At 38.6% G+C, this 22,903-nt stretch overlaps 1 protein-coding gene across 2 annotated transcripts in view; it reads left to right on the top strand.

The window, feature by feature from the left end:
• Positions 1 to 6,401: 6,401 nt before the first annotated feature.
• RORB (RAR related orphan receptor B) overlaps positions 6,402 to 22,903 on the top strand; it is a 196,566-nt gene continuing 180,064 nt past the window's right edge. The window contains exon 1 of one of the 2 annotated variants that reach the window (XM_067744153.1): positions 6,402 to 7,073. In XM_067744153.1, the coding sequence (XP_067600254.1) occupies positions 7,067 to 7,073 (7 nt within the window). In that variant the 5' untranslated portion in view covers positions 6,402 to 7,066. The remainder of the gene's footprint in view (positions 7,074 to 22,903) is intronic. The other variant, XM_067744151.1, reaches the window with a different exon arrangement.

The raw sequence follows: 22,903 nt of genomic DNA, 5'->3' as shown, positions 1-22,903 counted from the left end.
CTCCCCCTTCCCTCTTCCACCCCAGCTCCAGCCCTGGCCTTTTCTTTTCATCCCTACCCCCACGACAGAAGTTGTGGCCCTGGCCATGTCATCGTGTTCCTGTGTCCCTGCATGTTCCCCACCCTTCACTCCCTCCTTTTCACAGACCCCATTATAATAAATTTTAAATTAAAAACTGAAAAAAAAAAATCCCAATAATTAGTCCAAGGATCGGTTCATTGAACAAACGTTTCTTAAGCATGTGCTAAGTGTCAGGCACGTGCTAGGCCCTGATGACCTAATACAAAAACAGCAGAGATTTAGTCCCTGCTTCATGGGGCTAATAATAATATAAATTAATGTACTTCCTTCATTAGATAATAATAAGAGAAGAAAAGAAAATAATCATAAATTTGCTATGTGCGTTAAAGACCACAAAGAGATGCTCTGATAAAGAATTATCAGTGAGGGCTCTTTTAAGTGATACGATGAAGGAGGATTTCTCTGAGAATGTAACCTTTAAGCCAGCAGAGCTTTATAACTAGGGTAACTATATTTTATATTGCTCAGACTGGAACACTTTTGAGAATGAAAGGGGGCACTTCTGATAATTATGCAGGATGCCATGGCAAACCAGAATATGTATGTATGCACCCTCTTTCTAAACCAAAGAAAGAAGTATGGGTTATTTCCTAAATGCAATTGGAAGACACTGAAATGTCTTACCAAGGGAATATTGATTGTTTGAGTTACATTTTTAAAAGTCCTCTCTAGATGCCAGATGGAAAATTGATGGACTAAGGGGCACAAATGGAGGTAAAGAGACAAATTCTGAGAACATGGTACCCATCTAGGTAGGAAAGGGACAGTGGCTTGGATTAATAAAGCAGGAATATAGAGAGTAGTAGCAAATTGAAGATGAATTTTGTAGTGCATCAACAGCTAAGGTGAAGTTATATAACATATTATATTTGCATTTTAATTCATATTTTAATAAACACAAGACATTTTAAATATGGTCAAGTGATCTGGAAACAGACTTTCTAACAGCACTGAGATATAAACATGAAAGAGAAATTGTTCACCTGTAGCAAAGAAAATCAAGTTAAAAAAAATCCGCTAAGCAGCTTCCCTTTATTCTCTAGCAACTCCAGTTTTGAGTTTTTTGTCTAATTCATATCCATTTGTAAGTTTCTATACATTTGTTTATAAAGACTATTAATCATTTGTGCAGCAATATTTTTTCCAGCCTATTGTATGTATTTTCACTTTGTTTTGGGGGTCTTTTGTCATTTAAATTACTCATTTTCTTAATTTGTGTATAGGAAAAAACATCTAATTTTTTCCTTATAAAAGCTGAGTTTCCTAATTTAGAAAAGTTTGCCCCATACAAAACATTATATAAGTATATACAAAAATATAATTCTGTTATTTTATGTATTTGCTTATATATGTCATTTAAATCTTTAATTCATTTGAAATGTATTTTTGTATATGATCTGAGAAATCTGGCATTATCCATCACATTAAAATGCATCATATTTTTCAATCTGAACTGAAATTCTACCTTGGTTTTTATATAAAGTCCTCATAGTCTTAAATCAATTTCTGCATGCTCTGATAACGCTCCATTATGTATCTGTTTCTGTGCCAAAATATTCTGCTTTCATTGGAATGACTTTAGAGCAAGTTTGGTAAAGGAAGTTCCGTGTACTCATCTTTTTCCCCCCTCCGGTCCTCTTGAAAAAACTTCTTCATTACACACAAAGACACACACACACACACAGAGTATTATCTGCTTCTTGTAAATAAATCACAGTACAAAATGTATGACACAAAATGTTATTTTGTCTCTCTCAAATTCCTGCAGTTAGCCACTATTAAAATGTTAGAGTAGGGCTTCCCTGGTGGCGCAGTGGTTGAGAGTCCGCCTGCCGATGCAGGGGACATGGGTTCGTGCCCTGGTCCGGGAGGATCCCACATGCCGCGGAGCGGCAGGGCCCGTGAGCCATGGCCGCTGAGCCTGCGCGTCCGGAGCCTGTGCCCCGCAACAGGAGAGGCCACAACGGTGAGAGGCCCGCGTATCGCAAAAAAAAAAAAAAAAAAAAAAAAAAAAAAAAAAAAGAAATAGAAATTAGATAGCCTGATAGATCATGAAACTCAACCAAAAATATTAGCTTTTTTTCCTGACCTGTATATTGGTCCCTTTTTAAACTTACCTCTTACCCTCACGTATTGGGGTTCATTTTGTTTTGGTCCTTAACACTTTTTCCAATTTATTGTGAAAGACCCAGCTAAACATTTTTAATATTTGCTCTTTTGTTTTTCATTCTGAAAACTTGTTGAATTTACATCCATACTTAAAAATGAAGCAAAATTTAAAGTACTGAAAGATTATGAAGACTCTCCATCTGGGAATAAAATTGAAATTAGTAATAAATATGAAAATAACTAGATTTTGTTTGCTTTTATGATTATGTAACCAAACTCAAACATCATTTTTTTTCTTCCCCAAATTAGGAGAATTTAAAATGAAAAAAAAAAAAAATCTCTCCCCTTTCCCCTCTCTCCCTCTTCTTCTCTCTCTCCTATTCACTAGAGACTAAGAAAGAAGAGATCTTATTCAGGTCTTTGCTACATTTCTGGTTCACATCCAGTGGACAAAGAGTAGAAAGGATTCATTCAACCAGTAATTACCAAGCGCCTATAAAATACCAGGAGCGCTTCCAAACCTTAGGGAAATTCTGGCCCCTGCTCTCAAGGAGCCTACCTTCTCAGTGGGAAGCATAACTCTGCTGCAGCTACTGGGGCAGAGGTTGCTGCCTACCTGTGAGTACACTTAGAGTTACAGAACAAACTGGAGGTAATCAGGACAATTTTCAGCCTAGTAGAAAAGTCTGTATACTTGAGCATCTTTACCAGTCTTTCATTCAGTCTTTTCTCAGATTCCTTCAGCAACAGGGAATTCAGTACTTCACTTTTTCCATTTTTAATAGGTTCAAACGTTAAAAATTCTTATATTTTTCTGGCTTTTCCAACATTTAAAGGCAGCTTTATACCTCTCTTTCAACTTTCACAGCCACACAGCTTCCCTAAACTGGGCTAAAAACACCCAATCTTTAAGTCATTCTAAATGTAATATCAGTGTTGCCAATATCCCCCCAAGATTCAGAGTTATTTAAAAGAGTTTTGGAACTTCCCTGGTGGTCCAGTGGTAAAGAATCCGCTTTACAGTGCAGGGGATGCGGCTTCTATCCCTTGTCAGGGAACTAAAATCCCACATGCCACAGGGGAACTAAGCCCTCACACCACAACTCCTGAGCTCACACCTCAACTAGAGAGCCCACGCGCCCTGGAGCCCGCGTGCCACAACTAGAGAAGAGAAAACCTGCACGGCATAACTAGAGAGAAGCCTGCATGCCACAGCTAAGACCCGATGCAGCCAAAAATAAATTAAATAAATAATAAACCTTTAAAAAAACAAAACAAAACAAAAATAAAATAGTCTCTATATATAGACTGACCAGCTCAGAATATAATGAACAATTCCTTCCTATTTTGTTCCAAGCATTTTAGGATTGAAATAGTGTAATCCTAAATGCCACGGTCACCCTAAGTGGTTGGCTCATATTAGACCTTTGGGTCTGTCAGGATATTTCTCGTCATTATTACTCCATGGGCATACAGCCTAACCTTAGGGGTAGTGATATGTGGGGAAAGCAGGTAAGCAGGCAAGCCTGAGTGAAACTATATCATTTCTTGAGACTGAATACAGTCAGTCTGTGTGACTTACTGATTATCATTTAAACTTATCAAAATTTAGCTGTCAACTAAGAACATCCTTCAGGCCCAGAGCCAAAAGCAGAGTTTCAAGCTTATAGGAAACCAGACAGTTCCATAATTATTCAAATAAAATTACTGACACTGAGCTTCACGTGATCAAGGATATTATATTAATGTATTATTATTATGCCACTTGAAATATGGATATTTGCTGGCAGATGGGTTACAAAAACATAAGATTATAGATAAGTATTTCGTGACTTCTTGAAAAATGCTGATTTCTTTAATTTAAATCCTGAATATTTATTTTACATAAATAGGTTCCATTCAGTTGAAATAATTTGAAAGTTAATAGAAACAGTCAAGACTAGGTTTTCTAATTTTTAGGAAGATCCAAAGTGTCCCAGATCACCACATTATAACCAATGATCAACATTTATTCCACTCTAAAATAGATACTTTGCACGACCATATATGTAATATACATAGAGTTTTGAAAAAATAATGTAACATAATTATCTTTATTTCAAATTAACAGTTTTTTCAAAAGTGTTCAGGAGAGATTAATAAATATGTGATATAGTTCTAAGCAAAAGTATGCTTGGTTAAACCCACAAAGCAAAGGATATATAAAAATATGTAGAAGGAGAAAAAAGTACTTTTAATATATATTTTGACTATCTTTTAAAATAATTACAGATATTATAGCAGTAAAAGGAAATTTCAGTGTTCAGTAAATGTTTAGAAATTTAGGACTAGATGAAAGAGTTAAAATTCTTGAACTTTGAAATTCCTCTTTAATGAGACATAGAAATCTAAAATAATGACAGCAATAATAATTATAATGTTTACAAAGGCTTTGGAATTTTCAATATTCCTGTGTCTCTGCTTGAAACACATAAAATTAAAATGATGTAGTCACAATTTGTTTCTTGACTATTTTATATTCAGTTATTTTTAATGAAGCAACTAAATTAGGCATAACTTAGTTCAGCTTTAATGTAGTTATGATGAATATATTTTACTTGATTAAAATGATAAAACCAGGGAGGCTTAAATATTATCTTAAAAGGTTAACTACTGTGTCAATTACAAAATCTAGGGGAAAGATATTTATAAGGGAATAACTATTCTGAACAGTAACTTCCTTTTGTTCATTTCATTTCATTAAAGACTCAATCAACTTTCACTCTTAATACTAAAATTTTCCTAAATTACACATTGGCTTGCAAATGGAAGTGCATACAGCAAGGCTAAGTCAATTTAACACTAGTGAAGATTCAGAAAGTAATCCATTTTTATTTAATCGGGGCTGGGGGGGACTACTTGGCAGCGTAGGGTGATCTAATTAACTAAATAATTGCCAATTCTACATTGCACTTTGTGTTACATGATGTAATATAAATAAATACCAGTAAAAATCAAATTATTCAGGTATCTAAACAATGATGAGGCCTGCTCTGCCAACAGGTATGCTATAGAGTAGAAGCCTCAATGCCTTAAGACTGGGTAGATTAGGCAAAAGTTTTCACCTCTCTGTCTGTTAGGGTGACCAGTTAAAGTATTTACAAAGTTCCCTATGGGAAGTAAATGTGATCATCTATGTAGTATGTCCAATGAGAGGAGGAGACTTGAAAAGGAACAGTTTTGATATATGCATTAGATTTTTACCACAATACAAATAAACGGTCATAGATGACAGTTTTCACCTCAGGAATACAATAACTACCTACGTTTAATTGCCAGACCCCTCTAAATAGACAAATGTCTTCTAGTAGCAACTAGAATAAACAGTTCCTCCCCGCTAAAGCCCTGAAACTTACTTCATCAATAGCACCACACAATCATAACTTGTAGCCTCAGCCAGCCCTTTACCTTGCATCACTAAGGTAGCCACACTGCCATTGGGGCTGTTATCACTGAGTCTTATGGCCCAATGCCAGTTTATTAGCAACTCCAAATGCTGATAAAATCAATTTCTTCGATAAAAGAAAGCATTAAAACTTTGTAAAATAATTTTAAAAAGCAAAAGAGATCTCATTGTTTTATTTTGTTTTTAGGACTGGGGCAGGAAGCATCTAAAAGATGGTTTTAAAGGAAGAGGACGGCTACTTGCATGGGACGGCATTTTAGTTGTGCTCAAAGTGATGAAAGTTGATTTGCATTATTCTGCCACTAAAACTGAAGCGTCCCGCCCGGGGAAAGCCCCGCCAGCCACGCGAAGTTTTCCGAAAATGGACTCTGCGGAGAGCTGACATAAATTCACAACTAACTATTCGGGGCCCGCAGGTTTTGCGAGAGAGGGAAGCAACCAGGGACCCGGAGAGCCCCGCGTCCCTCCCTTCCAAGGACTCGTCAGTGCCCCCTCCCTCCTCCTGGAATGGGAAGTGAATGTCACCTGCAGATCTGCCCGACTCTATCGGTCCCTCTCCTCCTCCTCCGCCCAGTTCGGACAGTCTCTAATGCCCAGTTCCAGCCCCGGCCGCCTTCGGCTCCAGTGTCCTAATCCCCCGCCCTTCGCCTTCAAGCCTGTCCCCCGTGGTCCCAGCCCCTCCAAGAACTGCCAGGCGCTGATTGGCGGCGGCGCTGACAGGAGGCGGGGCCTGGAAGTCCCAGCCAAACCCGCCCTCGCGTATAAGCCTCTTCTCGGCTCTCTCTCTCCATCTCTCTCCTCTCTCTTTCTCTCTCGCTCCCTTCCTTCCTGTAACTGAACAGTGAAAATTCACATTGTGGATCCGCTAACAGGCACAGATGTCATGTGAAAACGCACATGCTCTGCCATCCACACCGCCTTTCTTCCTCTTCTTTCTGTTTCCTTTTTTTCCCCTTGCTCCTTCTCCGTCTTCTTTGTAACTAACAAAACCACCACCAACTCCTCCTCCTGCTGCTGCCCTTCCTCCTCCTCCTCAGTCCAAGTGATCACAAAAGAAACCTTCTGAGCCGGAGGCGGTGGCATTTTTAAAAAGCAAGTACATTGGAGAGAAAGAAAAAAGAAAAACAAAAGCAAAACAAAACCCAGGCACCAGCCAGCCAGCACATTTTTTTCACCCCTCCTGAAAACAAACAAACAACCAAACAACCATCAAAACAGTCACCACCACCATCATCAAAACTGTTAACATAGCAGCGGCGGCAGCAAACGTCACCCTCCGGCCACGGCGTCCACCTAAAGGGATGGTTTTCTCGGCAGAGCAGCTCTTCGCCGACTACCTTCCTCACTCGTGCTGAGCGGGATTTTTGGGCTCTCCGGGGTTCGGGCTGGGAGCAGCTTCATGACTACGCGGAGCGGGAGAGCGGCTACACCATGCGAGGTAAGCGAGCCCGCAGGCACCGTGTCTCCCCGGTCCAGCCAACTCCAGCCAGATGGGCGATGGGGGAGGGGAGCGCACCCAGCCGAAGAGGAAAGAGGTTGGCGGGGCGCAGTTACTGAGTTCGTGTTCGCAGTTGGGCTGCAAATGGCCTGGGCGTAGAAAGTTGTGGGAAGGTGTTGATGCCTCTCAGGAGTTCTGGAGGGACACGGGAGGGCGCTTTTTGGAGAGGGGGACGACGCTAGTTGCTTCCTCCCAGTCCTTGAGTTGTACTGTACCATTTTGGGGTGTCACTCTCGGGTCCGGATGCGAACGCCGGTTGGAGGGAGAGCCGGGAGAAGTATGCCTCTGGGCAGAAGCCGCTAGAAGCGCAGGGCGCGCGGCGGTCGCCGGCCGGGGTTAGGCGCGCGGGGCTCACGGGCAGGCGGCCAGGCGGGTACACACACTCTTCAGGTTACGAGGCCCACCAGCGTCCAGGTCAGCGGACAGTGTCCCTTCGTGGGAGTGGTAGGCAGAGGGGGCGGTGTCGTGGGACAAGACACAGATTCCGGGTTCGTCCCCTGCGCGCGTCCCTCGCGCCGGAGCTGCGCCCTGGCCAGGTCCGCGTGCCCGAGCCCGCGCGGCCCAGGGACGAGCGCCACCCTGAAAAAGTTGTGCGGAGAAAGTTCCAGAGGATAAAAGCCCGCGCTACCCGCGGCGGGGAAGGCTCCTTTGTCAAAGGGCCGCTGCGGGAGGTGGTGCTGGGTGAACCTTCGGGTCAGGACCCCCAGCGGCGACTGCGCTGGCAGGTCCCCTGGGCTAACTGGCGGCGGTGGGGTGACGCGCCGGGGACAGGGGCAACACACTTGTTCCGGCTGCACTTTGGGTTGCCCGGGCGGATGGCCTGGCCTGCTTTAGGGAATCACTTGATCCGTCTCCTCCCCTGCGGTGCCAGGACCTTCACATTTCCTGCGCGCTGTGCCCAGAGCCGCTTTCCTCCACTGTCTGCTTGGCCACAACTTCACTCTTCTCTCGGAGGAGAGCGGGCCGGGTGCCCGCGTGCCATGGGGATAAGTGCGAGCCTCGGAGCACCCGCCGCCCCACACTCCCCAGTGTTTCTTTCTAGCCATTCTGCGTTTCTTGCGGTGGGGCGGGGGCGGGGGCTCTCCTCTCCTCCTCCTCTGTCCCTCTGGGTCCTGGCAACAGAAAGGTGGAAACGGCCAGCTCCGGACCTTCCTACATCCCCGAGCCCGCGTGACAGGTGGACTGGCCAAGAAGAACTTGGGAGAGTTGGGCTGCAAACACTCATCGCCTTCCATTCGGCTGTGTTCACCTCCCATCCACATTCTCAGTACCTCTTGAGGAGCGTCGGGATGCGGTATCGGGCATGTTCCCCCTGCTCCGCTCGAAGTGAATCCCGAGCCTGGACGCTAGAGCAGAGACTGGGTTAGCCAGCTAGGCGCTGGGACGTGGCAAGAAAGGGAAGGAGAAAGAGGAACAGAGAGGCCATCCATGGAGGTGGGTGGGAGGGAGGTAGCTGAAGCTAAGGGACAGAGACGTCCTGGTGAAATGGTCTTGATTGACCCGCATACTGGTAGTGGGGGCCCCGTGAGTGCGAGCTGGTGCCAGTTTAGTGTCCCGGTTGGGGGATTGGTCACATGCTCCACTGCCCAAATTCTTTCAGGAAACTATACTTGGGTAATTGGAGAGTGCAGAACCTTTAAGTTAAGGACGCCCTAGTCTTTGTTTTTGTTTTTCTGTCCCGTCTCACTACCATCCTCTCTCCTTTCAGTTTCCCCTGCTCCTCTCTGGGATAACCAGTTCGTCCAACCCCTACTTCTCCCTTTCCAATCAATATTCCTCCCGTGGCTGAGTTCTTATATTCTGAAGGTCTGAAACCATGCGCCACGTCAGTTCCAACCCGGCAGTAGGGCCTGGGGCCAAAAGCCACTCACTCTCCTCTTAAACTGTAGAAAACAGAGAAGTGTGGGACAAGAGTGGGTTGTAGCTTGATCGCACTGCTCCTGAAGGAGCAGTTTGCCAGCGACAGTCCAGATTCGCCAAGGCGCCCACTTCGGGGACTCGAGAAGCTTGACGCCGGGTGCTGCCTCTTACCTTGAGAAAGAAGTGGAAGCTTACTCTCCCCCCCCCCCACAACTCACCCCGCAGCCCCAGAGGGTTCTAACTTAAGACAGCTCTCAGGGGGCCCGGGGGAACGCTCTGGAGAAAAATCAACCTTAAAAGGTGGTGGAGTCCTCTCTACCTCCTGGGCTCTCCGTTCTTGACCCTTTACTGTCCCTCCTCTGCCATCTCTGCGCGTTTCCTACAGACCGTGCCCTTCCGCGTCATCAGAGGTGATTGTATAAGGATGGAGAAAAGGTCCAGGCTACTCAGACGTCTTATGAGAGTCAGGGGTTGAACTTGAGTGTGAACTTGAGAAGTGAGAGCGGAAACGAATCAACTTTCTCTTGTGCCTGGTCTACTAAGCAGTCTATATCGGGGGAGGGGGCAGTTTTTGAACTCAGCTTTACAGTGCGCCCACTCCCTTTCCCCCTACACCACACACGCGCGCACGCACACACGCGCGCGCACACAAACACGTCCCCCATCCCCGGGTGGTCCCAGTCTGTTATTCAGCCTCGGCTCCACGGTTTGCATTTGGCAACTCTACTGGGTCAGGGCACTTGGCACAATGCAAAGTTGGTCCAGGATCGAGTGGTCGCCCTGGGGACCAACACAGTAAACCCACCCCCGACCGCCGGCCTCCACCCCGCCCCCGCCAGGTCTAGGATAGTTAAGAGACTTTATCCCGAGGGAAGCTCTGGGGTGAGAAAGGGGTTAAGAGGCTCTGATCCTTAGGTCATTGTCCTACCCCACGGCTGCACTGAGTCGGTCCCCAGCGCTACGGCTTAGTCGGGGCTGGCCTGGGGCGGAGAAGGGTGTATTTGGTGGCGCACAAAGCCTTTCACCCTTTGTCTGCTACAGAGTACCTACCACATGAGGTCTAGAGATGCTACTTCGTAGATTGCATTATTGAAAAGGATAACTTATGAATGCGGAAGGGAGGACTTTTAATTGGGTCCGTCCATAGGTGAGAAACAACTGAGCCGAGGTGTGGATTTCATGACTCCTTCCTGGGAAGCCTGCTAGCTGTTTATTACACAGGAGCACCGAAATGGTCGGATTTTTCACCCTGCCTCCGCAGAAAACCCTGCTTCCAAAAACAGGGGCACAGATGTCGTCGCAATCAATAGGTGATTGTGGCTCCGGCGGATTAGAAATCTGGTTTTATCCTTGCTGTAAACAAGGATGGGGCTTGGCTTTTCTAAAGTCCGGTTTTCATCTATTATTTTCAGGTAGTTAATTTTTATGAACTGCTAACTTTAGAAAAGAAGCGGCTTGCTCTCAGAGGTATGGCAAACCTTGGGAAGTCTGGAGCTCTGAACGTCCTGAAGGCCAGGCCTTTAAATTTCCTGAACCTGTTCTCGATCTTAATTTCTTCCAAAAATTCCAATTAAATATTTCTAACCAACATTCCACCTCCCACAACTAAAATCATTGGTGGAAGGACCTCTCTGTCAGTAGTCATTAGTAATTGTTCATTAAGTAATTATCAGTAAGCTGTCTTTATAATCCAAGAAGAGTAAACATTCAAACAGTTCAAAGAAAAATCCTAAAGCTATATTTCAAGTATTGTTGAAAAAATATATAGCCAGAAAATTGTTTTTCTTAGGTGGTTACATCTTGGGACTCTCTCCTCCCCCACCCTCAACATCCTGAGTGAATTTGTAACAAGTATTTTAACACAGAAGGGCGTGACATCCTGGACTTCCGGTATACATATTAGTACCATTAAGGCTTTTAACTTTTCTATATTTTCAGATCATCAGGAATTGGGAAACCAGGATGGAAATAGAAAGGGAGAACTTTGAGCAGCAGGCTTCATAAACATGGGGGATACAAGATTAAAACTCCTTTGTAGCGTTCATTTAAAACTCACAAGTCCTGGATTTTCCATCAACAGCAGTATAATTTGCTGTACTGTTTAGAAAAATCTTAAAGGATTTCTTGCATCATTATTAAAGGGGTTTATGTGAAGTTTAACTTTAACATAACTAACACATTTATTTTATATTCAATCAAAAGAAATGTCCACATTTAGTTAATTTGGTAACAATTTGTTAGACACTAAACTATTTACAACCATAAAAGCAACTATTCATGTGTGTATGCAATACAAATACACTGTATTTTAAATTTACATGTTTCATACTCATGAAACATAATTTTACAGCAGCAAAAATTTTCCAGCATGAAAAAAATATTAAGTTTCAGGGTTGGTCTTCATGAACATGGCATTCCAGCTGTGTAACAATTCCTACTTTTTTTTTCCCCCCTAAAAGTAGCATATGCAGACTTGTCACTAGGATTTTTAAATGATTCAATACAGGCAGTTTTCCTAGATAAAAGGACAAGTAAAACTTTTTTTCAGCTTTATGTAGTTTTTATACTTTTTGATACAATAGTGTTAAGAAATAAAAGTGTGAATCACAAGGCACTAACTAGATTTTTTCACTGCTATGAATAACATACCTCTTATTTAAAGTACATATTATAGCATTCAATTAATACAGAGTTAAAAATATTCTAGTAAATTATTAAATTTTAAAATTCTTTATATGAGGGTCTGCTGGTGTTCTGCGAATTTGTAAATAAAGTGAGGTTTTAAATTGTGAACAGTAACATCAGTGCCACTGTACCTTGGAGAAATCTAAGCCTTACAGGTATATGAAGATATAGGAAAATTAATGCCAAAGTTAAAACCATCAAATTTTAGCCCGATTAAAACATATCAAAAATTATGAACACATACATTATTAGTGCAAATTTATTAGTGATTGAGATGACTTAAATTATATATATTTTTATCATTCTAGTATTATGATGAGAATTTCTTAAGACTAAATCATTTCTGTGTCTCTTCCACAAAGACAAAAACAGGCTTTAAATTATATTGCCATTAATTTTATGTAATTGACATTAACGAAGTATTTTATTGTGATGTTAAAATATACAGAAAAGTAAATATTAGGAATGGAAATTTTGCTTAATAATTAAGGTTTTTAAAATTCTAGATATAGTTTTACTATTCCAACCGTTCTTACATAAAGAACAGAAATTAAGTAGACAGATGAAATAAATCTTTTGTAATGTAATGCATAATGACGTTTGATAAAATGAGCACTCTACACATAAAGTATTATTTCTGTGACTTTGTAATCATCTTCCAATTACAGCTTCGTGCAAATATTTATCTTACTTTGACTAGAATCTGTGACTTAACAGAATTCCTAGCAGATAATAGCAGTCTTTGGAGGCGTCTGTTGATACACACTGATACACAATATGTATATGTATGTGCCTATAACCACCCACTCAGAGAAGAAGAATGAATATTTGAGAGAGAAAATCATTCTTATCTTTGCTTTCACAATCCACACTTCCAAATTCAAACATATATAGAGAAACAGAAGCAACTTTCCAGAGCCTTCAAAAAGAAGAAATGAATACATGTGGTACTTTAGTCACATTAAAACAAAATAAAACAAAACAAACAAAAAAAAAACTCTTAATATTTATAAATAATCTACACAAAACTCCATTATACTACCTAATGATAATTAGAGGGAAAAGGAATCAAAGAATTTAGGACTGCCAAGTAAATAAAATATTCCCTCTCAAATTAGGCAACAAATTCATAGATAACAAGGCTTATGCCATGAATCTGAAGGATGTCTCCTTTGTAGCAAAAGACAAAGGGAGCATAGAGGAATAAATATTGATTGAACTAATCATCTGATGAATAGAAATGAGATTTACCAGTGCGCCAGTATAATAGGCTATGTTAACTAGTTCTTTCATAGCGCATATGCTGCCCTTTCAACCCCTGACCCCATCCATTTCAGTTCTTAATGAGGGAAACCACAGGTGTTATAACGGCATTTATAGAGAATCAAGCTAAATATAATAACCATGTGGTTAACTAATGGCAGTGGGGAGTGGGTTCTTATGAAAGGAAATATTGAGATCGTAGCGTCACAAACAAAATTATTATGCATTGCAAGGCACTTAGAATTTTGGCTTCCTCTGTTCACCTTTAATATATATCTATGTGGCCATCAATATTTCAAGTTCTAGATTTGTTGTCTGCAACAAATAATAAGTGCGATTTCATTAATGGTTATCTGGGGAGTTAAAAATAATATTCAAAGTATATTTTATCTACATTGTGTAATACCTTGCATAGCAAGCATTTAAAACATTTAAAAATAACTCTTTAAAGATATAGTGTTTTCTACTAAATGTAATATGCATTTTTCTTGGTTAGTCCTTATTTTATAACTATTAGAAATAGAATTTACTTTATGATAATTATTACAACGTTATGGTAAACTTTGTTTTAAATTCAATTGGGATGTTCTTGGCTTTAGGCATGTTCCTACAGAGGTCAAAATAAACATGTTACCTTTGCCAAAACATGAAACTAAAAACTCGTTCAAAAACCTGTTCTTATAAAAGAACATAGGTAATTTGCTTTGACTTAAGCGTGTTCACCTCTGCATGTGAAATTTTATTAACTGGGTGGGTATGCTGACTTTGTAAATGACTTCACTAAAAAGGGTATTTATTGGTGTCATTTTTTGTGTGTGATTAGTTTTCATATCATGTGGCCCTGGGTTATATTTCTCAAATTCAGAGGAATTACAGACATCAGCAAAAAAAAAAAAAAAAAAGACAGAGGAGGGGACAAATAATCTGGTTGATTACCGAATTATGTTTTTTGTTACTAGCCTGCTTATTGCTTTGTACTCATGTAAACCCAATATCCTGGTACCGTGGGACATATGAAAGATTTGGAATGCTTAAAGAAAACTTACACAGATTTTTATTTCATAGTAAAGCTTTTTTCCCAGTGAATGTTGTGACAAGTCAATTTTAAATTATATTTTTAAAAATTTTCATATGACTGTCCAATAAACCGTCCTTCTTTAAAGACTCTTACACCATTACCTGCATTTTATTAGGATTATATTGTAATCATGGGACAATAGCAGATATACAGCATTTTAATATTGAATTAGAAGTACAAAAGGTCCTCGCTGAATTTGGGCACCAAGTTATCCTTTAAAAAAGAAACAGCAAAAGCTTTTTTAAAAGGCCTTGGCATTTTTAATCATTACTTAGCATGGAATAAATGAGTATTACTGGCTGCAATAAAAAGTAGAATATTATTTTATTTTAATCTTCTGACTGTTTTTTTTAAATATCATTTTTAAATACAAATTTCTCTCCCTATTTGGAACCAGCCAAGCTTGATTCTCCCCTGTTCTGAAAACTTTGTCAACCTCATTGATCATCTCATTTCTAGGAGTCCAAATTAAGATATCCTCTCAAGAATGGGAACAAGACCATCTTCCTGAATATTTCAATTTTCAGTTTTAATTTTAAAAGGGACAGACACAAAGATTTCATCTTCTGCAGCCACGTATATACTAATAGAAATGTATGTGACTCACATTCATTTATCCATGATTTATTGAGCATCTAGTCAAAGTGAGGCGCAAAACTGAGCCCTAAGGATGCCCAAGTTGATAAAACATTAGACAACTGGTGAGGTCAAAGCTATGATCAAAGTGAGAGCAGAACAGAATACAGTAGGGATGCTATCAGAACATCAGAGTAACTCTCACAGGGGAAGTGATGTTTGAGATGGGCCTCTAAGGATGCATAGAAATCTGTCTTTTGGTTAATTTATTCATCATAAATGAGGTTTATTAAATTATTGTTTCTTGTATTTCACACTTGCCTTTTATAGTAGGTGCTAGGTGAAATTTAGTTTATGGAAGTAGAACTGTTCCAAAAAGATCATATCCTGATGTAGAATAACTAGTAGTATTGTTCCCAAATAAAACTCTTACTAGTAAAATAATAACAAGTGACAATTTAAAAAAGAAAACTCTAAAGTAATTCTTAAATTACAAAAAGAAAATGTACAGAATTAGACAAATATCAGAGTGGGGAAGAATGTAACTTGCAAAAAAAGAATCACTAGGAAAAAAATACAATGTTCTTATACATTTGTTTTTATAAGAGAAATTCTTATCTTTGTAAAATAAGGAATAAGGACATGGCTGATATATATTGAGCTTCATTTTCTTTAACATTTAAGGCATTACCTGAAAATAGTGATATCTACTCTAGAGAGTATCTTAGATTACTAGATATCAGGAAGAATAAAATCCATTGAAGTAATAGGGCATGTCGGCAGTATCTGAGGGCAATAGTGATATTCCTCAAACTTTTCCATTTCAAGAACTTGGATGTAAGATTGAACTCTGAAAATTAAACTATAAAATCAACAGATAATAGTCTTGCTGACTTTTGAGTTATTCTCTCCCTTAAGCATATTTAAAGATGGAGAAATCCTGGACTCCTAGGCAGTAACAGAAATGTGAGTGTGAGAAACAACTATTGGCCATGTCCGTCCTAGCACTATCTATCTATAGGTAAATCGCTGATTAAGCTTTAAAAAAGTATCTACTGCAATTCACAAGTAGGCTCTTCATTTTGAAGTGATAATTTGACTTTCTGGTCTTATACATTAGCTCTTGTGAGCTTAGTTAACTTGAATCCTCGTACTAAGGTCTAATCTACTCTGAAACACTGGTGAGATCAAGTTTCTGAGCCTACAAAACTGAAAACCGGACCCTAGACTGGGGAGAATTCACAAAGGTGAATGTCACCATTTGAGACTTCCAGGCAGCCAAATCGCCACTCTTGATCATAACCCTCCGCATTAGCATAAACCTCATCTTCAAATTTCTATACAGTGAGCAAGACCACATAGTCATACGTTTTCAGTCTTGAAAAATAGATACATTTTTTAAAGTGCAGATTATCAATTGGAATTTATTAGACTAAGGAATGGTACTTTTTTGTTGTTGCAACATATCCTGATAACATAATGGCTACTGTACTTAATCTATTTACTTCATGGAACTGGAAGAATTCAAGAAGTGGCTGACTGACCCCATTTTTTGAGGCTTTTCCAAAAAGGTGAAAGGTTGGAAGAGAGGGCACAGAATGGCCCCTCTAACTTTTAGGAGCTTTGACTGAACAGTTATTAAATAAGGCAAATGGTTTTCTGGACACTCCCTCCCTCGCTTCTTTTTTTTTAATATATTTAAAATATTTTAATTTATCTGTACCGTTATATTTAGACATCACAATACAGTACTCAGCTTCAGACCTAGTTAGTTTATCAGGTTAAACTGAAAAGTATACTTGTTGACAGTGCTTTCTATTTCAAAAGGTGAATATAATACAAAACAAAAGAAAAACAAAACTAAGATTAGTATCAAGTAGAAGTATGAAATGGGAGTTATTTTTCTGAAAAATGGCATTGAAATGATATTACAATCTGTGATTCCATTCCTAACTCTGGAATAAAATCTGGCCTGTCATGTGATGGGTCACACCATTTATCTGCGCTTAAAAACAAATTTCTGTAAGTTTAGGTGGTAATAAAAGGACAGTTGTGTAAAAGGACAGTGATATGATCAGATTGGTCAGAAACTGCAGTTAGTTAAAACACAAAAATCAACATCAAGGAAAAGCAGCCTTTAGAGAACTCTGAAAACCAAGAACATTTTAGCTTATATCTGCCTCCCTCACTTCTTATTGTGGTTTCTCTGGGGCTCATCTCTGGCATCGTATGTTATATGACAATGGACACATATACCCACTTCATGTTATGCCTGGGCCAGTGCGCTTTTCTTGGTGGTAAATATAGATTGAACCTTTGGAGAACAGTGGTTTACTTGAATGCCATATGTAATATGAATCTAGATTTTTTTACTCTGGGTTTTATGGAAATATTTTTATTAAGTAAACACTAAACCACTATTTGATCTTTCCCTTAAAAAGGCTATTTAAAGACTGTCTTGTTAAATAGGATCAGAATGTGTTCTTGCCTATAATTGATTCTGAGGATATGAAATTCAAACAGTAGCACTACTTTTATTTGCCTGAATAGTGAAATGAAAATAATTGAAACTATTTATCAAACCACATTTAAAATATGTTTAATTTCACGTGTCCAAGGAATGGATCGCACAAGTGCTTCATATGGGTTCCGTAACACTGGATTAGCATAAAAACCCATATTCCAAGTTGCCCAAGTAAAAGTTTCATTATAGAGCCTGAGCCAGAATGAACACTCCAGTCATAGTTTACCATCCAGCAGCTGCTGGCTGCTAGATTCCAGAATCAAACAGTAATGTGCAAGCTTAAAGAACTCAGGCATGTTCAGTTTCTAATGAGTAATTGGCTATCCTTATCATTGTCGGGTCAAATAATAAAATTATTACATACAGCATTTCCTGTTAACTTGTACATAAGTTGTTCCTGGCACGTAGCAAAGGGATTAGACTTTTTTTTCTTTTTAAGAAGAAACCTTGTTCCAAATTTCCACAGTTGTTGAATATGAGCAAATGCCACACAGTCTGATTTGAAAAGAGGAACATTTGTTCAGGAAAAATACATCGTATCATTAAGGTGCAGTGCTTCTTGATAATAATTGTTTTAATATTTTGGATAAATTCATTTAGAAATTTTTAGGGTCCTATACTATTCATCAGTTTGCTCTAAAATTAAATTTAAAACAAATGGCCCAATATTCTGGTTTTTTTCTTTTAAATCCTGACTACTTTTAAAAGGCAATCCTAAGCACTTTCACCCTTGCATGTATATTTTCATTCCTGTTATCTGAAAAAAAAAAAAAGCTAAGTACCAAAGGAACAGGGCTTTTGGAGTATCTTTCCAAAGACAGCTCAGAAATATCAATAATAAGAATGCTAATAAGGTAGCCTTAATACCCTTCCAATTGTGTTTTTGTTTTATTTTGTTCTGTTAACTAATATCACTAAAAGTCATTTCTGGTTGCCACCCGTGTCACAATAAATTAAAGTTTATTTGATTGGTTTTAGAAAGTGTTATTTTGTATTGAAATAAATTAATTCTGAAATTTTTTCCACCGAAATTTCATTAATGATTTCTGAAAGGTTACCTACCTAACATGGTTGACATGAGTGTTGATTTAGAGTCAGAGATAGACTTTCTTTTATCATAATACAATGACCAAAAAGTAAAAGAAAATATGACAGAGTTTTGGTGACACTCCCAATAGTGGATCCGGTTTAAATATGATTCAACAAATCCTGATTATTGAGTACTTACAATGTATAAGAAGCGATGCCCTCTAAGATAACAGTCTCAGGCACAACAAAAATGGTTTTCTTATAAAATTCCTAAAGAATTCCTTAGATAATCTTTGTTTCATTTGAATTTCTGAAATGTCCAGTGTTGATTATACCCCTTTTTCTAAATGTGAAAATATATGATTTGTCCATAATTATTTGTTAAAAGAAGTTGAGACCAGAGTTTGACTTCAATCAAGGGCTTTTGACTCTGAGTCCAGTTCTATTTTCATTACTCTGTGCTTTCTCTCTTAGGCTGTGCTGTACTATTTTTTTACCATCCCTGTACCCACAGCAGACATCACTCATCAATTATGGCATTAATACTTGCTAAGTCCAGATGCAACTTGTACTACCATTTGACCACTATTGGCCCTCAAGATAAAACTTGGTACCCAAACTCTCATGAGTGTTTTGGCCGTATAAAGAATACATATTAATATAGTAAAACTATATATTTCATCCAATCACAGGATCCTCTTGGACAAGCCATAGTTCTCCACAGTTTTCACTCCTAAAATAATGATCATGACATTTACCAATCTCAGGAAAAATTAAAATAAGTATTATGGAAACATCTACAGATTCTGAATGGAAACTGTCCAGTAAAAATAATAGCAAAGTCAAAGTATATATAGTAAAAATTTTTGTGAACATAATTACTGCCTTGAAGATTCTGAAATTTAATTTCATAAATTTAAATTTATGAAATTTAAATTTCATAAATTGACAGAGATTTCATATTTTTAGTGAAATTACATATTTATAGATGTTTCCTCCACTAAGATCCTAACCTAGCTGCCTCTAATTTAAGGAAAGAAACAACTTTATGGGTAGCTCTAAAGACTGTTTATGTCTAAATATGAAATTCCTCTTTATTCAATAATCAACATGCGCTTGCCTAATAGTTTGTTAATTCACTCATTTGTCCCTCAGCTTGTCAATTCTCTCCTCTGGTTTTTATGTTTGTTAAGAGGAGGGTTATTGGGCTTCCCTGGTGGCGCAGTGGTTGAGAGTCCGCCAGCAGATGCAGGGGACACAGGTTCGTGCCCCGGTCCTGGAGGATCCCACATGCCCCGGAGCGGCTGGGCCCGTGAGCCATGGCCGCTGAGCCTGCGCGTCTGGAGCCTGTGCTCCGCAACGGGAGAGGCCACAACAGTGAGAGGCCCGCCTACCGCACAAAAAAAAAAAAAAAAAAAAAAAAGAGGAGGGTTATCTATCTTTGGCCATAAGCATTTCAAACACAGTAATGGGTTGAATAGCCAAGCATACCACCATTTATCTGAGTTTAATTAATTTTGTCTGATTGATTGGCTGGAATTGAAAGTCTCAGCAGCACACCATTTATATCAAAGCCCTGTTATCCTATCCAACTCTGTCTTGTACAAGCATAAAATATTTTCTTAAGGAAAAAACCTTGACAACATTAAGAGAGTGCCATGTGTAATTGTGCCCAGCAATATAAAGAAAAAAAAAGAATTAAATTTGACATTCATTCTGAATAAATGTAGAGTTCTGCTCCTCTGCAACAATATTGCAATTTAATGTGTTTTGCATTTTGGCTGAAACATAGTATCCCTTACATTGAGCTATCATTTATATGATTAATTTTTATGCTTTCACATTAAGCTCATTCACATTTCTTTAAAAGCATATTTATTAGTCCACTGTTACTGATTTTTCAGACCTCTTTTGTGTAAGCTGTGCTGTACAAACATAGCTTGAAACACCAACCCTACCCTGCCGTTTATTCTCCGGGACTCAAATTGATCTTATTATATAATGGTCCTGATTCCCACAACTCGACTAAATTTGGCCACAGATACTATTAGAAAGAAAATGGACTGCATCAGAGTCTGCGCTGGGTTGTCTTCATCTTGCATCTAGTATCTAGTATGTTTGATAACATCACACTGGAAAAAACTGTAGACTTATCTCAAGTGATTCTCTTTTTTTTACCTCATGTAAAATACTTTCTGTGCTTGCTCTTTTAGAAATAGTGGAATATTTCTTTATACTCATTAGTTCTGTCAGTCTTTGCACTGTAACTGCTCTTAAGGAATATTCTGAAAACATTTTTAAAGGGAATTCTGTAAACCTGGGAGGAGCTGACAGATGCAGTCTCATCTCTTTACAAATGTAATCACAGGTAAAATTTATAATACTGTCTTGCCTGTGTTGAGTGCTCTATAGTTCTCAGCGAGCTTCTGTAGACACCGTCTGGGTGATGCACAAAGCATCTTGTGAGATAATGCAGGACATTATAAATATTATAAATAAGAATGTGCCCTGGTAGCTAAGCCAAAGAAAACCCCCAAACAGAGTGCTTTTTTAACAGTTTAAAAATGCAGTTTCAACACCTTAAAAACAGCCCACAAAACATAAACAATTGTTTTATAAAAAGAAGAAATATAAATGGCTAACAAACAATTGGAAAGAAAGAGCTCAACTTCACTTATTAAAGAATTAAAACAATATTAGTGGCATCTTCACCTGTCAAATTGTAGAGGGTGTGATGAATTGGACACCCTCATATTGTGTAGTGTGTGTTTATATTGGTACAGTCATTGAGCCTAAACCCTTAAAATGATCATACTCTTTGGCCCAGAAATTCACTTTCTGGGAATTTTCCCAAAGGAAATAAAGTGTCAAAATAATTTATTCCTAAAGTCTTGTACCTAAAGATTTGTTATAGCCTCATTATGATATTTTCAACAATATAGGGAAACTTCTGTTGTAATGCTCTTTACCAGCACACTTTCATTTAGTATGTACTCATTCTTATACTAGTATGTAGTCACCGTGTTTAATATACTTCACTAGTATTAAATGTTTGTATGTATTCGACAATGTATTTTAGGTTCTAGGGATAAAATGGTGAGCAAGAAAGACATCATCCCTGACATCACTGAACCTAAATACAAATAAAAAGTTAAAATGCAAAATTGCATATACTATATGATCCAAATCATATAAAATGCATAAAAAAGAAATTAAAGCAAATGTATAAAAATGTCAAAAGTTACCTTTAGATATTAAGTTATCAGGTAATTATTTTCTTATTGCTTTTTCTGGACTTTCAAAAACTTCCACACATTCTCTGTAGATAAGTGTCACAGTGAATGCTCAATTACTCTGGCATAGCAGTAAGGCTGTCCTTTATCTACGACTCATTGTATTTTAGCTCATGCATTTGCCTGAGGTCAGCTCGTATGATAATAGGGTTAAGGTTGAAAGTTTAATGGCTCACTGAGAAAATTAACTTATTTAATACTTGTACAACTATTCACTCATTCATCACCAGACATTTATCAAGGGCCTATTATGCACCAGGCACTCTCCTAAGTGTTGAAGATACAAGGGTGATTAGAATTCAGTCCCTTCATCTAAAGAGCTTAGAGTCTGGTCTTCTTGAAAGCCATATGCTGTAATTTACAATAAGTACTGGAAATAATAATAATAATATGCAGTTAAAAACCTTTCTCCATCATTGGGAAACAAAGGGTTCTGCCTTATTAAATTCTTATAAAGAATAGTATAACATTGCTTTTTTTGTCTCTGAAGGCTCATATTAATGTGAGAAATATATTACTTTAAATGTTGAAGGAAAGATCAGGATACTCATATTGAAAAATTAATCAACTTGCCTTCATTTTACCTTCATTAAACTAACCCATATATATCTCCTGACAACACTGGTGAGCTTTGTAATCCCTAGAGATGTTAAAGAACACCAACACAGATATACTCAAGTTTCAAAATATAAGCGCTGGAGGATGAATTCATACCTACTGGTGGGGCTGTGGGAAGATTTTTAAAATATTCCTATGTTCTGAGATAGATGAAGAATCTCCATTTGCCTTTAAGACCGTTAGGAACTCATTGGTACTTGTAAGGCAGAATTCAAGTATGATATTCCCTGCTAAGGTAGTCTTCTTTCCTGTGTACTCATCCCCCTGGGTCAGTGGTTCAAAACAGGTGGAAATTTTGCCCCCAGGAGATATTTGGCCATTTTTCATTGTCACAATTGAAGAGGTGCTACTGGCCTCCAGTAGGTAAAGGTCAGGAACGCTGCTAAACATTCTACAATGTACTGGACAGCTCCCCAAAACAAAGAATTATTCTGCCAAAATGTCCATAGAGCTAAGATTGAGAAACACATGAAGGCTTTCTAAATGGAATCACTTTACAGATCCTCAGTTTTCCTACTGTATCCTCTGAGAAAGCTGGCTCCTCTTTTCCTCCTCTGCTTTCACAGTGATCTCACTTCCATTCCACAAAAGAAAGACTGAGCTCTCACCCATTTCAAATTGTATTATGTGCATGGTTCCCAAGATGGCAAAACTTGCATTGCACTACAACAAAGGAACAATTTGAAAGTTTGATTTTGATGCTGAGAAAATGAATAATTCTAATGAAAGGGCAAAACATCCTTTTACAAGTCAGGTAGTTTCTACTTCTTTGCTTCCAACAAAATTGAAGGAAGACTTAACTAAATTGTCAGTTATAGATCATTAAAGATAGTTTTTGATGATA

The sequence above is a fragment of the Pseudorca crassidens genome, chromosome 7, assembly GCF_039906515.1.
Source record: "Pseudorca crassidens isolate mPseCra1 chromosome 7, mPseCra1.hap1, whole genome shotgun sequence".
In the NCBI taxonomy this organism is placed as follows: Eukaryota; Metazoa; Chordata; class Mammalia; order Artiodactyla; family Delphinidae; genus Pseudorca; species Pseudorca crassidens.
This window is presented reverse-complemented; position numbering and strand designations above follow the sequence as displayed.